Source organism: Sinocyclocheilus grahami, unplaced genomic scaffold (genome assembly GCF_001515645.1).
Source record: "Sinocyclocheilus grahami isolate Dianchi unplaced genomic scaffold, SAMN03320097.WGS_v1.1 scaffold32.1, whole genome shotgun sequence".
Taxonomy (NCBI): Eukaryota; Metazoa; Chordata; class Actinopteri; order Cypriniformes; family Cyprinidae; genus Sinocyclocheilus; species Sinocyclocheilus grahami.
This window is the reverse complement of record NW_015505211.1, coordinates 1,790,922-1,806,980: the sequence shown is the minus strand read 5'-3', so window position 1 is coordinate 1,806,980 and position 16,059 is coordinate 1,790,922. Positions and strand designations below refer to the sequence as shown.

Genomic DNA, 16,059 nt, shown 5'->3' with positions numbered 1-16,059 from the left:
GTGGCAGTCTTAACTTTGATAAAGAATATCTCTTTGGTTTTGAGACTTTAGTCTTTGCAACTTCAGGGATCTTATCTATGCCCAATCAGCTTGTAACACTCGAAAGAGAAAGGAAAACTTGAAATCGCATCATATGACCCCTTTAAAGTAATACGATTCTCATGGTGCATTGATGTCATGGTCATGACATCCAGTGGAGTAAAAAGCTTTTAAAGCAATTTTAACCATTCAGGCTGAGGTTTACTGTAAACACAGTGGATGATCGGCTTTGACACTTACACTATATATAGATATATGACCTCAGTCATTACAAAGCCAAAATGGCTGAAGCAAAAAGCTAAATGATGCATTGGATAGATTTAAATACATTACCCTGAGGACAGTGACACATTCTTGATATTTAGAGGTTAAACAAAATTAAAGGTCAAACTCCAAACTTTGACCAAAAAACAGAGGCAGTACTGGGAATAGGTCACCATTTTATTCACTTCCTTCAAAGCATTGAGGCAGTTGGAAAAGGCTTATGAAATTCACATTTCACAAGTCAATAAATAGGTTGTGCAATCTAGGTAGAAAATCTGTTCCCTGTGATCTGGAAATGTGACCCGTTAATACCCCTTTTTTATTTTTTTTTTTTGTTTTATTGCAACCATCTCTCTACAAGTTGAAGTCATCCAAAACTTCCACAAAAGTAACAATTTTAGAGGAGTCCAACTATAGAGGGCAACAGTAAACATTGCTATGGAGGTAGCGTAGTGGCTTTGGAATGGCTTAGTCGACCTCCTCAATGGTTGGGCCGGAGGATCCACCTCCTGGAGCAGAGCCAGCTCCTGGGAAGCCACCGGGCATACCATCAGGCATTCCACCTGGCATGCCTCCAGCACTCTGGTACAGCTTGGTGATGATGGGGTTGCATACCTTCTCCAGCTCCTTCTGCTGGTGCTCAAACTCCTCTTTCTCAGCAGTCTGAAAGTTTTCAAACAGACGTCAAGTCACAGAGTTTGCCAGTGCAAGCAATTCAAAAACCACTTGATTGGCCAAATGTCTAAACGGATAGCAAACTTACCTGGTTCTTGTCAAGCCAACTGATGACTTCATTGCACTTGTCAAGGATCTTCTGCTTGTCCTCATCACTGATCTTGCCCTTCAGTTTCTCATCCTCAACAGTGGACTTCATGTTGAAGGAGTAGGACTCCAGACCATTCTTGACAGACACCTTGTCACGCTGCACATCATCCTCAGCCTTGTACTTCTCTGCCTCCTGCACCATGCGCTCAATGTCCTCCTTGCTGAGACGACCTGAAATGGACTTCCAGTTAACCTCTAAAGTGGCCACCACAAAGTCTTTAAATATTTAGGTGTAGAGGAGAGAAGACTTACCCTTGTCGTTGGTGATGGTGATTTTGTTCTCCTTGCCAGTGCTCTTATCCACAGCTGAAACATTCATGATGCCATTCGCATCAATGTCAAAGGTGACCTCAATCTGGGGAACACCGCGAGGTGCAGGGGGGATTCCAGTAAGCTCAAACTTGCCCAGCAAGTTGTTATCCTTGGTCATTGCACGCTCACCCTCATAGACCTGAAAAGGGGGTAATTGAAACAAGACAACATTGTTTAAAGTAATCGACAAGACATTGGGTGGGATAAAAGACTAAACCCCTAATAGAACTATTTCGTACCCACCTGAATAAGCACACCAGGCTGGTTGTCAGAGTAGGTGGTGAAAGTCTGAGTCTGTTTGGTTGGAATGGTGGTATTACGCTTGATGAGGACGGTCATGACTCCACCAGCGGTCTCAATTCCAAGGGACAGAGGAGTGACATCTAGCAGCAGCAAGTCCTGAACGTTCTCCGACTTATCACCAGAGAGGATGGCAGCCTGGACAGCTGAAACAAAAGTGAGAAATAAGAACCTTGGACAAATTGAGATGGTCAGATAGCAATGACAGCAGTCGCTCAGACATCCAAGGAAGGTTCTTGGGCCATCTTTGGTCTTTCAACCTCTGGTGGAAACTACGAATGGCAAGGAATCAACTTCATCATAGCAAACAACAAAAAAAAAAAAAACGGATTAAAACAAAATCACCCACCTGCTCCATAGGCCACAGCCTCATCAGGGTTGATGCTCTTGTTGAGCTCCTTGCCGTTAAAGTAGTCTTGGAGCAGCTTCTGGATTTTGGGAATGCGAGTGGAGCCACCAACCAGGACAATGTCGTGGATCTGAGCCTTGTCCATCTTGGCATCACGAAGGGACTTCTCGACTGGGTCCAAGGTTCCACGGAAGAGGTCAGCGTTGAGCTCCTCAAAACGGGCCCTTGTGATGGAGGTATAGAAATCAATACCCTCATAGAGGGAGTCGATCTCAATACTGGCCTGAGTGCTGGATGATAGGGTACGCTTGGCCCTCTCGCAGGCGGTGCGGAGACGGCGAACGGCTCTCTTGTTGTCACTGATGTCCTTCTTGTGCTTGCGCTTGAACTCTGTGATGAAGTGGTTCACCATGCGGTTGTCAAAGTCTTCTCCACCCAAGTGAGTGTCTCCAGCAGTAGATTTGACCTCAAAGATGCCATCCTCAATGGTGAGGATAGACACATCGAAAGTGCCACCACCAAGATCGAAGATAAGGACATTCCTCTCAGCACCAACCTGAAAAGAGGAATTAAGAGCATAAGTATTCGCATGTACATTAATTAATTGTATGACACTAAATTTTTCGCTCAGACATCCAAGGAAGGTGCTTGGGCCATCTTTGGTTTTACAACCTCTGGTGGAAACTACGAATGGCAAGGAATCAACTTCATCACAGCGAAACTAAAGCGTTAAAAAAAAAAAAAAAAAAAAAATTCCTGAAAGTTGCAAGTTTTTCAAACCTTTTTGTCCAGACCATAAGCAATAGCAGCAGCAGTTGGTTCATTGATGATACGCAGAACATTCAAGCCAGAGATGGTTCCAGCATCCTTGGTGGCCTGTCGCTGAGAATCGTTGAAGTAGGCAGGCACTGTGACGACGGCGTTGGAAACAGTCTGCAAAGAGTGCACAAATTAGATCCCAACTGCCACTTGGAACTAAAGGCAACAATACATATAATAATAATAATAATAATAATAATAAACTACAGTATAGTGCATGTCGCTCAGACATCCAAGGAAGGTGCTTGGGCCATCTTTGGTTTTTCAACCTCTGGTGGAAACTACGAATGGCAAGGAATCAACTTCATCATCGCGAAGCACAGTCAAATGGGAGTTTAATAGAGCTACCCCACAAACAGCTGAATGATCACTCACCTTTCCCAGGTAGGCCTCAGCAATTTCCTTCATCTTGGTGAGGACCATGGAGGAAATCTCTTCAGGGTAGAACGACTTGGTCTCACCCTTGTAATCAACCTGGATCTTGGGACGGGTATTGTCATTGATGACATTAAAAGGCCAGTGCTTCATGTCAGACTGAACAACACCATCATCAAACCTGCGGCCAATCAGACGTTTGGCATCTATTGGAGAACGAACACACAAAAAAAAAAAAAAAAAAAAAAAAAAAAAAAAAAAAAAAAAAAAAGGAATAAAAGGGTTTTAAAAAAAAAAAAAAAAAAAAAAATTATGCTAAACTAAGTGAAAACAAGAAAAGCAGTCTATGGAAGTGAAAACTTTTAAAATTCAATAAAATAAATAAATATAAATAACCGGAATCATTTATAATGGTTCAGCACACCCGGAAAATATTCCACATGTATTAAAAAAAAATTATAAAAAAAAAGGAAAGGAAATTCAGCTCTTCGTAATTAATGAAATAGTGATATACTACATGCAAGCAGAGAAGCAAATATTCAATATGAGATTATAAAACCAATATAATCAAAAAAGATAGAACAAAGACCTTACCAGGTTGGAAATAGCCGAGATGGGTGAAGACGCCGGTTGGATAGCTGGAATGGCGACAAACTGCTGCCTCGCCTTGCTTAGTAGAGAGAACGGTCGAATGTTCCAGAACACTATATATTGCCGGTAGCCGAGCCAATGAAATTTCAGATGACTCAACTTCAGCCCGTAAGAACCAATGCAATACCGGAATTTTCGTTTAGCCACGCCCACTATGGGAAGAACCAAAGATATAACTGGTTGAAAAAAATTCAAACCATCCCCCACAAGTTTGCCGCAAACCGCTGTCAATGCGGAACAGTTTGTCCTTTACATACATAGGATGAAATCAGCCTGCACATTCACTGGAAATGCGTCGATGATACAGCAAAACAGAAATGTTTGATGAAAATATATCAAACCGTCGTTTAGTAGATTACACCATGACAAGCACATACAAATTGAAAATAACAAATGTAGCTCAACAGCCCAGTGACCTTGGTTTGGGACTGTAAGGTCTTGCCTAGTGAAAAATATCAGTCATTACTTGAAAGAAATACCATTACTTATACAGCTCGAGAATGTTCTAGATATTTTACAATACGTATAAATCACGTTGAAATATAATGATTTAAAAATTGAATTAGATTAAGGTCATAATACTGCTCCAATGTGCATCATGAAGAGCTTTGTGTTGAAGCACGAGGAGCTGATCACGCAGCGCCGGGGTGTAACGTTACCGACGAAACATGTTATCAGATTGTGCTACCAAAAATATATTTTCATTGTTTTAAGGGTAAGTTTAGGGTAAGGGTAAGTATGGACGGGTAGGTTTAGGGTAGGGGTAGATATGGACACATGAATAAGATGCTGGTAGCACAATCTGATAGGTAGCATTTTTCGCTATCGATTTGTGCTACCTATCTTTTTAATGGGCGGTAACGTCAGCACAATCTGAGCGGGTAGCACAAATCATCAGAACACCAGCTGAAACCTTTGAGGCAGAGTATTATTATTATTATTATTATTATTTATCCTGTTAAAGGGGAAAGAGATAAGAAAAAAAACGAAATTTCTAAGTGAAGGAAAGGGAACGAACCAGGAAATAAACTATGATTGCACAGAAGCCCAGCAGGGGGCGATACACACACAGAATACGAATCGCCAAAAAATAAGGAAGTAGAAAATGTGTCTACAACATAATATGAATCGAAAGCCACTAAAGACAAAGGTCACATAGTAAGTGCTTTTCAGACTTAAAAAAGTTACTATTTAAAGACCACATGCGTTTTCGTTAAGCCCAAAACAATATTGAAGAGGACGTGACATCCAAAAAGTGCGCTTGGTTTAAGTCTTATTTAACATTTTTATTTTTTCATGCCTTAGAAGATTCGTCAGGCATAACATCCACACGTTACATAAAATAGTTTATTTAATTGTCTGCACTATTTATAAAAAAAAGGCACACTGACTTTTGAATATCAGAAGGCCAAACCCTGATAACAGGGCAAGCAGCAACCATTTCAGGTTAAAAAGACACATTTGTAATATAATGATGAAATATCATGGCAGTCTATTCCAATTTTATCAAGGGAACACTTCAAAGTTATTAAACTGTAAACACATTGCAATAAAGCACACATAATAAAACGCTTCTTTACATTCAGTAAAAAATAATGTAAACCAGCAGTGACTGAAATGTAAAAACAGTACATACAGTATATACAAAAATTGGTAGCTATAGGCTATTCATCATCTTTTAGTGAGCACCATTGTTCATAACAGAACTGCAAAATCAGTTCAGTCTCTTATGAGGATTCAGAACCTGCTGAATTTTCCTCTAAAGTTCAGTCTCCTTGACACAAGCTCCGTCAAGTTTGTTAAAAGCTGCTGTTGTTGAACTGTCTTGTGTTTCAGTGATCACATGCACTGTAGCTACTGAAGTTGCTGTATTCTGTGGAGGTTCTTCCAATTTGTATTCTGTGAAATTTGAGTTCCAAAAGCCTAGACAGAAAATCAAGTGAAACACGAAATATTAATAGTTTGTAAAGACACAAAAGCTTATATGTTTGAACTACAAGATTAGGTGGTTTCAGCGGTTGTACCTTGTCTTCTCCTTTCCTGGGACTGCTTTTCTTCATGACTGGATTTTGATTTGCTGCTTTCCACAGACTGGTCTGATTCTTCGTTCTCTGTTATAACAACAGATTAAAATGAAAAATTGAATCCAGAATGAAATCTCAGCTAAACTCTAGAATATAATTGAAGCTTGATGTAAAGTGTAAATATTTAACTAATCTTATATTACCTTTTTTCCAGGCTAAATGTGCCTTTTGCAGTCTGAACAAGAAGAAGATTACTACAATAAGCAAACATATAACAAGGCTTGTGACCAGCAGGATCAGCAGTGGTGAGCTTTCCTTTAGATCTTGTTTGCCAAAACCTGCAAATACACAAAGTAATACTGCAATCAGTAATTCATGTCCTTTACATGTTGCTTTGATTTTCATTTAGACATTTATGTGAGCGCAAGATAGAAATGAGTTTTGCTGGTTTGTTCATAAGCATTTAGTTTTTCATGAGCTTCACACCTTGTGAGTTGGTGTCATTTTTGGTCAGGAATTCATCAGGTGAATTTGAATAGTTCATGTTGTGTGCTGAAATGCAAAGATAGATCTGAGATCAACTTCACTATATAAAATAAGCAAGATGAATGATATTTTATGTTCCGTATATTATTTTAAATATTAAACAATGAAATTTTAAAACACTTACTTGTCAAGCTTATATTGGTTGCTGTGGAATGTTCCTCCACTAAAAGAGATCACAAAGCAAATCAGCGAACAAACACTGAAAGTGTCTTATAAAAACACGTACTAACTTTTAGGTGAAATGGAAATATTGGAGTATTTGATCATGCATATTCGCATATTTATACCTTGTATGCTGTTTGAGGTAGTGCTGTCTCTTGTTGGGAGCACTTCAGTACTTTCTGAAATTGATGACAGTTCCACATGTGCTGTAATCAGATGGTGTATTTGTTAAACAATAGCTGAGATATCAAAGATAAGCAGAATGCTCAAATGAAAAAAAAAACCTCAAATGCCTTGAAACGACTGTGTGCAGTATTCAAAAGCTACCAGAAGATGGAGGCAGAAAGGAGCAAAAGCAATTTCCATTCTGTGGTTTTATGGGAAACCATTGCACAGAAGGGGATTCTGCTTTCGTTTTTATGTAAGCTACATTTAAAATATTCTGTCATTATCAGACTCTTTTGAGATAGCTAGTTTGTTTAGTGTAATTGGTGCGGCCATTAAGAAATGAAATGACCTATACTAAGACATGAAATGAAGAGAAACACCCACCTGTACTGCTAATGACAGGAGCAGAAGTGGCTGTGATCATTACATCAGTTTTTAGCTCTTCTCTAGTACTGGAGTACCTTGTCGTGGAGGCCGTAACAGCTATGCAAAAGTACAATAAAAACATTTAATTACTCTGAAATCCCATCAGAAAATGGTTTGACTGTTTACTTGTAAGAATCTGGCTTAGTGTTTGTTATATTATAAATATTTAGTGCATCTGTTCTGGATGGGGAACACAGTTGTTTTGTTCAAAGAAATAGTTTCCCTGACATCATGTGACTGACCACTCTAATGTGAGCCACACATTCACTTAAATGGGAAACTACCAAATACTCTGAAGTGTAGATTAACTTTCCCTGTGCAGCACAGCCAAACAAAATCCCCAAATCTTTCAGTTCCTCTTTCTAATACTGGCTAATGTCATTTATGGTGAATTGCCACTGTTTTTGGTCACATGCTTGGAACATCAGTGGTGGTGTTGGTGAGGTTAGTTCAACTATCAATTCTTGTAAGTGGTCTCTGCTATTCCTGCAGTTGGTTATATGTAGCCTACCATTTGTGTATACTTACAGTGATTTTCAATAATGACGAAATTGATCAGTTGTTTTGGGAGAGCTGTATGTTTTGCCAGGCACATCACCGTTGCTTTCCTGATATGAGTTTTGACTGTTAAGAGGCTAATTGCCAGTGACCTGCTGGATCTTTCCTCCCGCAAGGTATTGGATAGAGCTGTTAGGACAAAGCAGGGTGCATATATTCAGTAATCTGTGAATTATTATTCAAATAATCTGAGAAACACCCTAGATTTACCATTGATAGTACTATTGTTTGCATTTGTCCTTAGCTGACCTATTTCAGAATATTGTGGTTCCTCTATTTTCACGAGGTATTCGTTTCTCAGTGACAGAAATGTCAGAAGTCATGGGAATTTTGTTTTTCAGTATAACTGTTTGCACAGTATGTCTTTCAGTAATATTTTTAAATTTTTGAAAGTCATAGTCACCAATTTGATCAAAAATCTTACTGACTCCAAACTCTCTCTCTCTCTCTCTCTCTCACTCTCACACACACGCACACACACACGTATGTGTGTGTGCGCGTTTTTGTGACAAATGAGTACATAAATTTGTATAATGACAAAGGTATGACATAGGTATTACAAGGAGAAGGTGACTTTTCAGGACATTACCCCATGTCCCCACTTTTCAAAATGCATATAAAGCACAGATTGGAGTGTATTGAAAATCTGAAATAGCACAAAGTTTCCTGTGAGGGGTAGGTTTAGGGGTAGGGTTGGTGTAGGGCAATAGAATATACGGTCTGTACAGTATAAAAACCATTACGCCTATGGGATGTCCCCACTTTTCACAAAAACAAACCTATGTGTGTGTGTGTAAGTATGTGTGTACACCTGTCTGCCCCCCTAACTGTCTGCCCACTCTGACACTTCTCGTAACTTACCTTCGATTTCAACCCCACTGATTTGCCAAGAGAGTTCAGGTGGGTGGCCATTCGCTGCCGCTGAACACTTGATGATTGTTTTATCTTTATACTCTGCCATTTCTATTTTTGGAATTTCTGTGATCCAAACAAAAAGAGTTTAATTTCATATTTAATAGTCATATTTGATGCATGTTTTTGGAAAAGATGAGAAGTAAATATTCTTACCTAATACTTTTACTTTAAATCTTTTTGAAATTACTTTATTGTCATACAGTAGACATCTGTAAAGCCCTTCATCTTTTAAGGTAACATTAGACATGTGTAATGTATATTCAGAGCTGCTTAAATGAAAAATGCTGCTCCTTGAGTCTCTTAGAGCTGTAGGGGAATGTGAAATACATTTTTTATGTTTATGAGATACAATAAAGAGGAAATGTAAATGTGTTTGAAATACATTCTTCAATATACAGTGTTCACACCCTCACCTTTTTCATTGTTAAAGAACAAAAGATGGCCTTGTGGATTTCTCCACTCCATGTGTCCATCCTCACTGAAGTTTTTTCGAGGGCATCTCAATACCAGCGTTTCTCCTTCTGCCACTGTAAGATACTTTGTTGCCAGACATTTTCTTATGCCTGTTCAGAATGAAGAGAAGTAAGTCAGTATCATCATGTTTTAACAAAGCTTCTCACATAATTGGCATTCCTCTTTGAATCAAACAACCTAAAACAGTAATGAATGCTAAAAGCAGTCAATAGGCTAGTTGAATGGAAGAACAGTAGGTTGATAGGGGGCAGATAGGACCACAGACACCCTATGCTCTGCTATGACTCATTTGTGTTTTCTTGCCACTTTTAGGGGCTGCGGCTGAAAGTGAGAGGGGGCCACACTTTGCAATAGAGAGAAAAAGTGACTGCTGTCATTGGTCTTTTATTTTCTTGTGTGGTTCGTTCTTGCAGCGAGAGAAAACTTGCCACTGTCACACATAAAGCGACATTCTCGTGCTGGAACAGGAAACAGTGGTCTTAAAATCTTACTCACAGATGTGTACACATATAAACAGATGTAGTTCTAAATCCTGCGACATGGGGGTGTGATTCTTTTAGTCATGGAAAAAAACAGTAACAGTAGTACAGTTCTCTTACAGTGCAATGCTTAATTTTATTCAGTTGATTTGTTTTTCTGTTATTCACCTTTGAATTTAATTTAATAGAATAATGTAAATTGTTTTAATTTTGAAATATGTGCAATATATTCACTGATACTGTCTTTCCTTATTTAGGACAATTATCGAAAAGCTTCACGTCCTCTGCTGTGTTGATACTATATGCATCTTTGCAAGAATATTTTCCTGTTTTTCTCCACTCCATGTGTCCATCCTCACTGAAGTTTTTTCGAGGGCATCTCAATACCAGCGTTTCTCCTTCTGCCACTGTAAGATACTTTGTTGCCAGACATTTTCTTATGCCTGTTCAGAATGAAGAGAAGTAAGTCAGTATCATCATGTTTTAACAAAGCTTCTCACATAATTGGCATTCCTCTTTGAATCAAACAACCTAAAACAGTAATGAATGCTAAAAGCAGTCAATAGGCTAGTTGAATGGAAGAACAGTAGGTTGATAGGGGGCAGATAGGACCACAGACACCCTATGCTCTGCTATGACTCATTTGTGTTTTCTTGCCACTTTTAGGGGCTGCGGCTGAAAGTGAGAGGGGGCCACACTTTGCAATAGAGAGAAAAAGTGACTGCTGTCATTGGTCTTTTATTTTCTTGTGTGGTTCGTTCTTGCAGCGAGAGAAAATCAAAGCCCAGCTAACAGTGTTTGTTATCAACAAACAGCTCATTTTATGCTTATTTTATGCTTATTTTAGATTGTTTCAAAAAACCCCTTCATGTGTGGAGACAGCTCTACAGCAGATAGAGCCGAGAAACTGGAACTCTTTGGGCAAAAGATTGACAAGGTTTGAAATATATTACATTTCTGTTAATGTTCCTCGCTGTTAAAAGCAATGACAATATTCTCAATATGATGTCTAAAAAAGGAGCTTGCTTTGTTTATAATTTTTGAAAATAAATATAGAATTACTGGAAAAATAAATATGTAAATAGTTAATATAATTTGTTTGTAATAGATTATATAAATATATATATAGAATTAGTCATTTATACAATTACTAAAAGTTTCTTCTTTGAATATTGCGTATATGTGCATATAAATTGTAATAAAAAAAAATTTTCTAGAGTCTTAATGCATTGTATTTACAAAATGTTTCTTAGATAACAGCAGGGGAAATGGATGTGCACATTATCCTGGATGATCCTGCAGGAAATAGTTATCTTCAGGTGAGCTAGGAGCAACATTTTTTTTATTTAAAGGATCTTACTATAATATCTCATGGTTAAGTGTAGGATTTATTGTTTTGAATCTCTTTGATTTTAAATATATTTTAAAATATGTACAGTGGGTACGGAAAGTATTCAGACCCCCTTAATTTTCTCTGAAGGCTAACCATTCACACCTTTTTGCAGAATGTTTATGCGCCAGATCCAGATCCAGAAATGAAGATTGAGAAGTACACCAGGACCTTTGAGCAGAACGAAGACTTGGGGCTGAATGACATGAAAACAGAAGGGTACGCAGAGAAATTGGCTTAAAGTAGAGAAAAATGGAGATTATATCTTGTTATATGCCAAATTCTGTCAAAACCATTATATAGCATTATTTAATTCACTTTTACATTTATTGTAATTAGCACTTCTGAAAACCATAATGTCTTTTAAAGGCAGCGTTCGAAAGGGGGAAAAAATATTATTTTTGTTTGAATAAGTGCAAGGTGCTGAATTTTCCTTGCTGTCTGTGGCAAAAAATGTTAAGTTATAAGTTTTGGTCATCTTGGCTATGAAGCTCTTGTGTTAATTACCAGTATAACAACAGAATTGTTAGAAAGTTTTTGAAGTACTTAAAACTACAGACACTTAATAAAGTAGTCTTAAGCACACTGGATGTGAATTCTTTGGACGCATTTTCATGTAATTGGACTGACTCATAAAGGCTGTAATATAATAAGTTATGTTTGTACAATAAAACGGTATGGTATAAGTATGGTGCTGATCTGTACACTTTGAGTTCAGTGAGATATCTAATTAACAATGGCTTCAGCATGACATCAAACCCAGCATGACATCAAAAGGCACAATAATGACTCCTTTGTTCTGCATATTGGTTATTAAAATTATGTAAATGTAACTGTAAATTCTACACAGTAGAATCAGTTATATATTTTATTTGTAAGTAAATATTACTAACTCCGTGTGTGACAGGGCATGTTGTGTGTCAGCATGGTGGTGGCAATGAGAGGGGACCCCTTCATGTACACTAACTTCTGTCTAAATATTCAGCTCATAAATTTGCCATTTTAATGAACTGTTATGTAAAAAATGTTCATTTCTTAATGTAAAAAATACAAAGTGCTCCTTAAATGTAGCACACTTCAAGCGCTTCTCTTTTAGACCATTCAAGTCATGCAACTTCGAGAAAAACAATGAATCAAGGGTTCTTTGTGCCTTCCACTGGCACTTTACATTTATTGAAACTTGAACAGCAGATAAAGGACATGACTTGCATGTAATTTAAAGCAGTGACAAATGTAACCAGCATTGGTCCATATACGATGGAATACTTGTGTTCATTCACCCCACAAATGGAGTCCCCCCCCCCTTTCTTTCTCAGAAAAGATAGTCCACCGTGATGGCAGGTTAAATGTCCCATGGCCATTTATAGCCAGTGGTGGTGAAGATCTCTTGTGTGAGGGAGTGCGTCTGTCCAAAAGAGCAATTATCAACACCAAAAAAAAATAAAAAATCAAAAGTTTACAAGATGCAGCTGTCATCTTCATTAAAACATACACAATATAAGGTGAACTAGGAAACAACATTACTTAGACTCAAACTAGCAGAGCTGCGTTTGTGTCATTGTCCATGATCGCAAAGCCTCGTTACTTGCTCTTGGCTGGCTTCTCGGTTTTCTTGGGCAGCAGCACTGCTTGGATGTTTGGAAGCACTCCGCCCTGGGCGATGGTAACACCGCCTAAAAGCTTGTTGAGCTCTTCGTCGTTGCGGACAGCGAGCTGCAGGTGACGGGGGATGATTCTTGTTTTCTTGTTGTCTCGGGCTGCGTTTCCTGCCAGCTCGAGGATCTCAGCCGTGAGGTATTCCAGGACAGCGGCCAAATACACGGGGGCTCCTGCGCCTACGCGCTCGGCGTAATTTCCCTTGCGTAATAATCGGTGTACACGTCCGACTGGAAACTGAAGTCCAGCTCTGGATGAACGAGACTTGGCTTTTGCGCGGGCCTTCCCACCGGTTTTACCTCTTCCAGACATGTTTTGACAACAAAGGAACCGCCTGTTTGGCTAGTAGTAGCGTCCCGTTTAGTGTGTCTAGTCAAATGTACTTTCGTTTATGAGGGAAGCAGGGATTGGTATTTATACCCGGACGTGTGCTCTGACTGGATGGTTTCACTCTAAAACAAGCAACCAATCGCCGCTCAAAATTTAGTTCATGACGTTAGAAAGTCATCCTATCAAAACCGAGACTGCGCTCGCTCTAATTTGCATGCCGACTGTATAAATAAGAGGCAAAATGTACGCAGCCAGTTCGCATACCATAAAGATCTTGTGACAGCTGAGCTTTAGTGAAAAACCGACACAATGCCTGAACCTGCGAAATCAGCACCCGCTCCCAAAAAGGGGTCTAAAAAAGCTGTCACCAAGACCCAGAAGAAGGGGGATAAGAAAAGGCGTAAGACCAGGAAAGAGAGTTACGCCATTTACGTGTACAAAGTACTGAAACAAGTCCATCCGGACACTGGTATCTCCTCAAAGGCGATGGGCATTATGAATTCGTTCGTAAACGACATCTTCGAGCGCATCGCCGGAGAAGCCTCGCGCCTGGCGCATTACAACAAGCGCTCCACTATCACATCCCGGGAGATCCAGACGGCCGTGCGCCTGCTCCTGCCGGGAGAGCTTGCCAAACACGCCGTGTCCGAGGGCACAAAGGCCGTGACCAAATACACAAGCTCCAAGTGAAAGTGAACAAACAAGACGGACTGGAATCTATCTCTGATGATGGAAGACGAAAACCATCCACTGTTGTTTGATATCCGCATGAGGGACCTCTGGTACATCTTGATAAAGCGCAGCTCTGGAAGAGCACAAACACAGTGCTTTCCATATGTAACACCAACATTCACCTGAGGCTGTTCCTGTTTGATCGTATTTGCACGTGTGAACACTTGTACTGTACTATTATGGCATATGGTCGTCATTTGTTAACTCATGTGGCTGTAAACTCAAGTTACCAGAGGGAAACACTGGCTTTGGTTTTTATTGATTTCTTGTTGACAAACAAGGCTGTACTGTATTCATACTGAAAAATGTCTTGTGTCTGAATGTTTCTTCATAACTACCCTGTCATTTACCATAAATAAATACATTGGTTAATGGTAGCTACAAGCAGATTTGCGAGTTTTCCTGCCTGCTAATGTGTAACTGTTAGCTTATTAATATGACATAAATTGCCCCATAAACGAAAGTGGCGACATAAAGCCGATTATTTAGTACGAAAAGGGCGCTTTTGTTACAGCACTATTTATTCGAAGTATGCTTTCGTTTAAAATGTGTTTTTAAACGACGTTGCCGTATCTACGAAAGTTTATAAGTGCGCTAATAAGACGCTTGGCTTGCGAGCAGGTACCCATTCATCATCAACATACTGTATGAAATGAATATTTTAAATATAGATTTATGCTGCTCTGATCCACCTTTGAATTAGGGACTGATGTGGGTCAGTGCTGGCATATTTTAGTGTTATGCAGCATTGCATTTTTACAAACAACTTTATAGAGGCACAGAGCCACTTCAGAGCAGATTTAACTCCGAAAACCTATGAAAATTAACCATGGTTTTACTACGAATAAAACCAAAAACCATGGTTTCTAACCATGGTAAACACAAATTAACAATGGTTTTGCTACACTAACCATAGTTTAACCATGGTATTTGTAGTAAAACTGTGGTTATACAAATGGTAATCAATACGCCAAAAAACATGGTTACTATAAAACCACGGTTAATTTTCGTAAGTGATTACTTTAAAACAGATGACTTAAAAGTACTAATGAGGACATCTCAGGTTACATTGAAATCAGGACATTTGTACACTTTATTGTATGGTTTGTTCCCTGTGATTTCATCCAGCTTGTGTTACTGGGACATATAATGGAGGGAGATGATTGGATCATGACGCCCCTGCAGGCAGAGAGAGAATGCTGAGAATAATCCACATGATCATATTTTGACATTTGGCATTGAATACATGCATATGGCGCACATTAAGTAACCACAATGGGTAAATTACATGAGGAATTTAATTACCTATGCATATTTTCATGATATTATTTTGCAAATGACAATTCAGTGAATCTGAATAGATGAGTGAATAGATTGTTGGTTTACCATAACCGCCATGTCATTAACCAGGAATCTTTGAAGTTCCTGCAGATGTAGGATATTTATATATTGGAATACTATATATTGTATTAGGGCCCAGGCTGGCTGGTCCAGAAGATTAAAAATTAAACAATGTGAGTAAGGAACCAGATAGTCAGATGGCCAGTGTCTTAGAAGATCAAAATCCCCAGAGTTAAATCAACTCTGCTCAGAGTACATATTGTCCCGATCTACAGAGAGTTAAAGTAACACTGAAGCTGAGTTAAAGTTAATGGGATAATTAAGCAATTAATTAATTGCTGGGCGAGTATTAGTAAAGAAAACCTGCTGATTACAATGTTGAAGATGAACTACTACTGCTCAGGCTTTTAGACATGAAAACGTATCACATAATCCTCAACAGTGGTAACTCTGCTTCAGTGTTACTTTAACACTCTGTAGATTGGGACAATATGTACTCTGAGCAGAGTTGATTTAACTCTGGGGATTTTGCTGTATTCGTTGTTCCTTTCACGTGTAGTTTTAAGAGGGGCACTCTTTGTTGAAATAACACTCTGACGATGGCAGACTTTGTCTGAAAGGGTCTGATATCTATTTCTAAAAAACGATGATGTGACGAGAACTTTTCTCACGAAGACTGCATACCTGAAACCACATACACTAAAAAAGGATATTGAGAGTGTGTGTGCGTGTATTTTATGAAAAATAATATGAATAGGTTAGACAACTAACACTGCTTTTATTGTCGGTTTAAAGGGGTCATATGATGCGATTTCAATTTTTCCTTTCTCTTTGGAGTGTTACAAGCTCTTGGTGCATAATGAAGATCTGTAAAGTTGCAAAGACTAAAGTCTCAAATCCAAAGAGATATTCTTTATAAAAGTT

At 38.8% G+C, this 16,059-nt stretch overlaps 6 protein-coding genes across 6 annotated transcripts in view; 2 read left to right on the top strand and 4 right to left on the bottom strand.

Annotated features, from left to right (window-relative positions):
• The window catches only part of LOC107578568 (heat shock cognate 71 kDa protein-like), a 3,060-nt gene extending 2,669 nt beyond the window's left edge, over positions 1-391 (bottom strand). Inside the window, exon 1 of the mRNA XM_016264517.1 lies at positions 373-391. Within this exon, the coding sequence (XP_016120003.1) occupies positions 373-391 (19 nt within the window). The remainder of the gene's footprint in view (positions 1-372) is intronic.
• A 71-nt stretch (positions 392-462) lies between these two features.
• Positions 463-3,509, bottom strand: LOC107577128 (heat shock cognate 71 kDa protein-like). Its single transcript, XM_016263243.1, has 7 exons — positions 3,284-3,509; positions 2,870-3,022; positions 2,090-2,645; positions 1,684-1,886; positions 1,381-1,579; positions 1,067-1,299; positions 463-966 (listed from the first exon to the last, which is right to left on the bottom strand). Exons 1-7 carry the CDS (start codon positions 3,434-3,436, stop codon positions 772-774), a joined length of 1,692 nt encoding a protein of 563 aa, XP_016118729.1. The 5' UTR covers positions 3,437-3,509; the 3' UTR covers positions 463-771.
• Positions 3,510-5,607: 2,098 nt separating this feature from the next.
• Positions 5,608-10,190, bottom strand: LOC107577139 (cytotoxic and regulatory T-cell molecule-like). The gene is made up of 12 exons (XM_016263251.1): positions 10,032-10,190; positions 9,147-9,198; positions 8,887-9,039; positions 8,680-8,796; positions 7,789-7,947; positions 7,219-7,317; positions 6,792-6,872; positions 6,629-6,667; positions 6,445-6,510; positions 6,162-6,296; positions 5,959-6,045; positions 5,608-5,857 (listed from the first exon to the last, which is right to left on the bottom strand). Exons 2-12 carry the CDS (start codon positions 9,196-9,198, stop codon positions 5,694-5,696), a joined length of 1,152 nt encoding a protein of 383 aa, XP_016118737.1. The 5' UTR covers positions 10,032-10,190; the 3' UTR covers positions 5,608-5,693.
• A 277-nt stretch (positions 10,191-10,467) lies between these two features.
• LOC107577081 (zinc finger protein ZPR1-like) lies at positions 10,468-11,831 on the top strand. Its single transcript, XM_016263197.1, has 3 exons — positions 10,468-10,623; positions 10,940-11,005; positions 11,192-11,831. The coding sequence occupies exons 1-3, from the start codon at positions 10,555-10,557 to the stop codon at positions 11,315-11,317; spliced, it is 261 nt and encodes an 86-aa protein (XP_016118683.1). The 5' UTR covers positions 10,468-10,554; the 3' UTR covers positions 11,318-11,831.
• A 385-nt stretch (positions 11,832-12,216) lies between these two features.
• Positions 12,217-13,134, bottom strand: LOC107577061 (histone H2A-like). The gene is made up of 2 exons (XM_016263180.1): positions 12,601-13,134; positions 12,217-12,481 (listed from the first exon to the last, which is right to left on the bottom strand). Exon 1 carries the CDS (start codon positions 13,042-13,044, stop codon positions 12,658-12,660), a length of 387 nt encoding a protein of 128 aa, XP_016118666.1. The 5' UTR covers positions 13,045-13,134; the 3' UTR covers positions 12,217-12,481; positions 12,601-12,657.
• Positions 13,135-13,269: 135 nt separating this feature from the next.
• On the top strand, positions 13,270-14,197 carry LOC107577072 (histone H2B 3). Its single transcript, XM_016263188.1, has one exon. It carries the CDS (start codon positions 13,372-13,374, stop codon positions 13,750-13,752), a length of 381 nt encoding a protein of 126 aa, XP_016118674.1. The 5' UTR covers positions 13,270-13,371; the 3' UTR covers positions 13,753-14,197.
• Positions 14,198-16,059: the final 1,862 nt, after the last annotated feature.

Bases quoted from the DNA above. Each gene is read 5' to 3' on its own strand.
- LOC107577128 (XM_016263243.1), bottom strand. From the start codon at position 3,436: ATGAAGCACTGGCCTTTTAATGTCATCAATGACAATACCCGTCCCAAG. The intron at 2,646-2,869 runs GTTTGAAAAACT...TCCTCTTTTCAG, and splicing joins CTTATGGTCTGGACAAAAAG to GTTGGTGCTGAGAGGAATGT. The intron at 967-1,066 runs GTAAGTTTGCTA...GAAAACTTTCAG, and splicing joins GTTGGCTTGACAAGAACCAG to ACTGCTGAGAAAGAGGAGTT.
- LOC107577139 (XM_016263251.1), bottom strand. From the start codon at position 9,198: ATGGAGTGGAGAAATCCACAAGGCCATCTTTTGTTCTTTAACAATGAA. The intron at 7,948-8,679 runs GTAAGTTACGAG...TTGTCCTAACAG, and splicing joins CAGTGGGGTTGAAATCGAAG to CTCTATCCAATACCTTGCGG. The intron at 6,873-7,218 runs GTGGGTGTTTCT...ATCTGATTACAG, and splicing joins TCCTGTCATTAGCAGTACAG to CACATGTGGAACTGTCATCA.
- LOC107577081 (XM_016263197.1), top strand. From the start codon at position 10,555: ATGTGTGGAGACAGCTCTACAGCAGATAGAGCCGAGAAACTGGAACTC. The intron at 10,624-10,939 runs GTTTGAAATATA...AATGTTTCTTAG, and splicing joins TTGGGCAAAAGATTGACAAG to ATAACAGCAGGGGAAATGGA. The intron at 11,006-11,191 runs GTGAGCTAGGAG...ACCTTTTTGCAG, and splicing joins CAGGAAATAGTTATCTTCAG to AATGTTTATGCGCCAGATCC.
- LOC107577061 (XM_016263180.1), bottom strand. From the start codon at position 13,044: ATGTCTGGAAGAGGTAAAACCGGTGGGAAGGCCCGCGCAAAAGCCAAG.
- LOC107577072 (XM_016263188.1), top strand. From the start codon at position 13,372: ATGCCTGAACCTGCGAAATCAGCACCCGCTCCCAAAAAGGGGTCTAAA.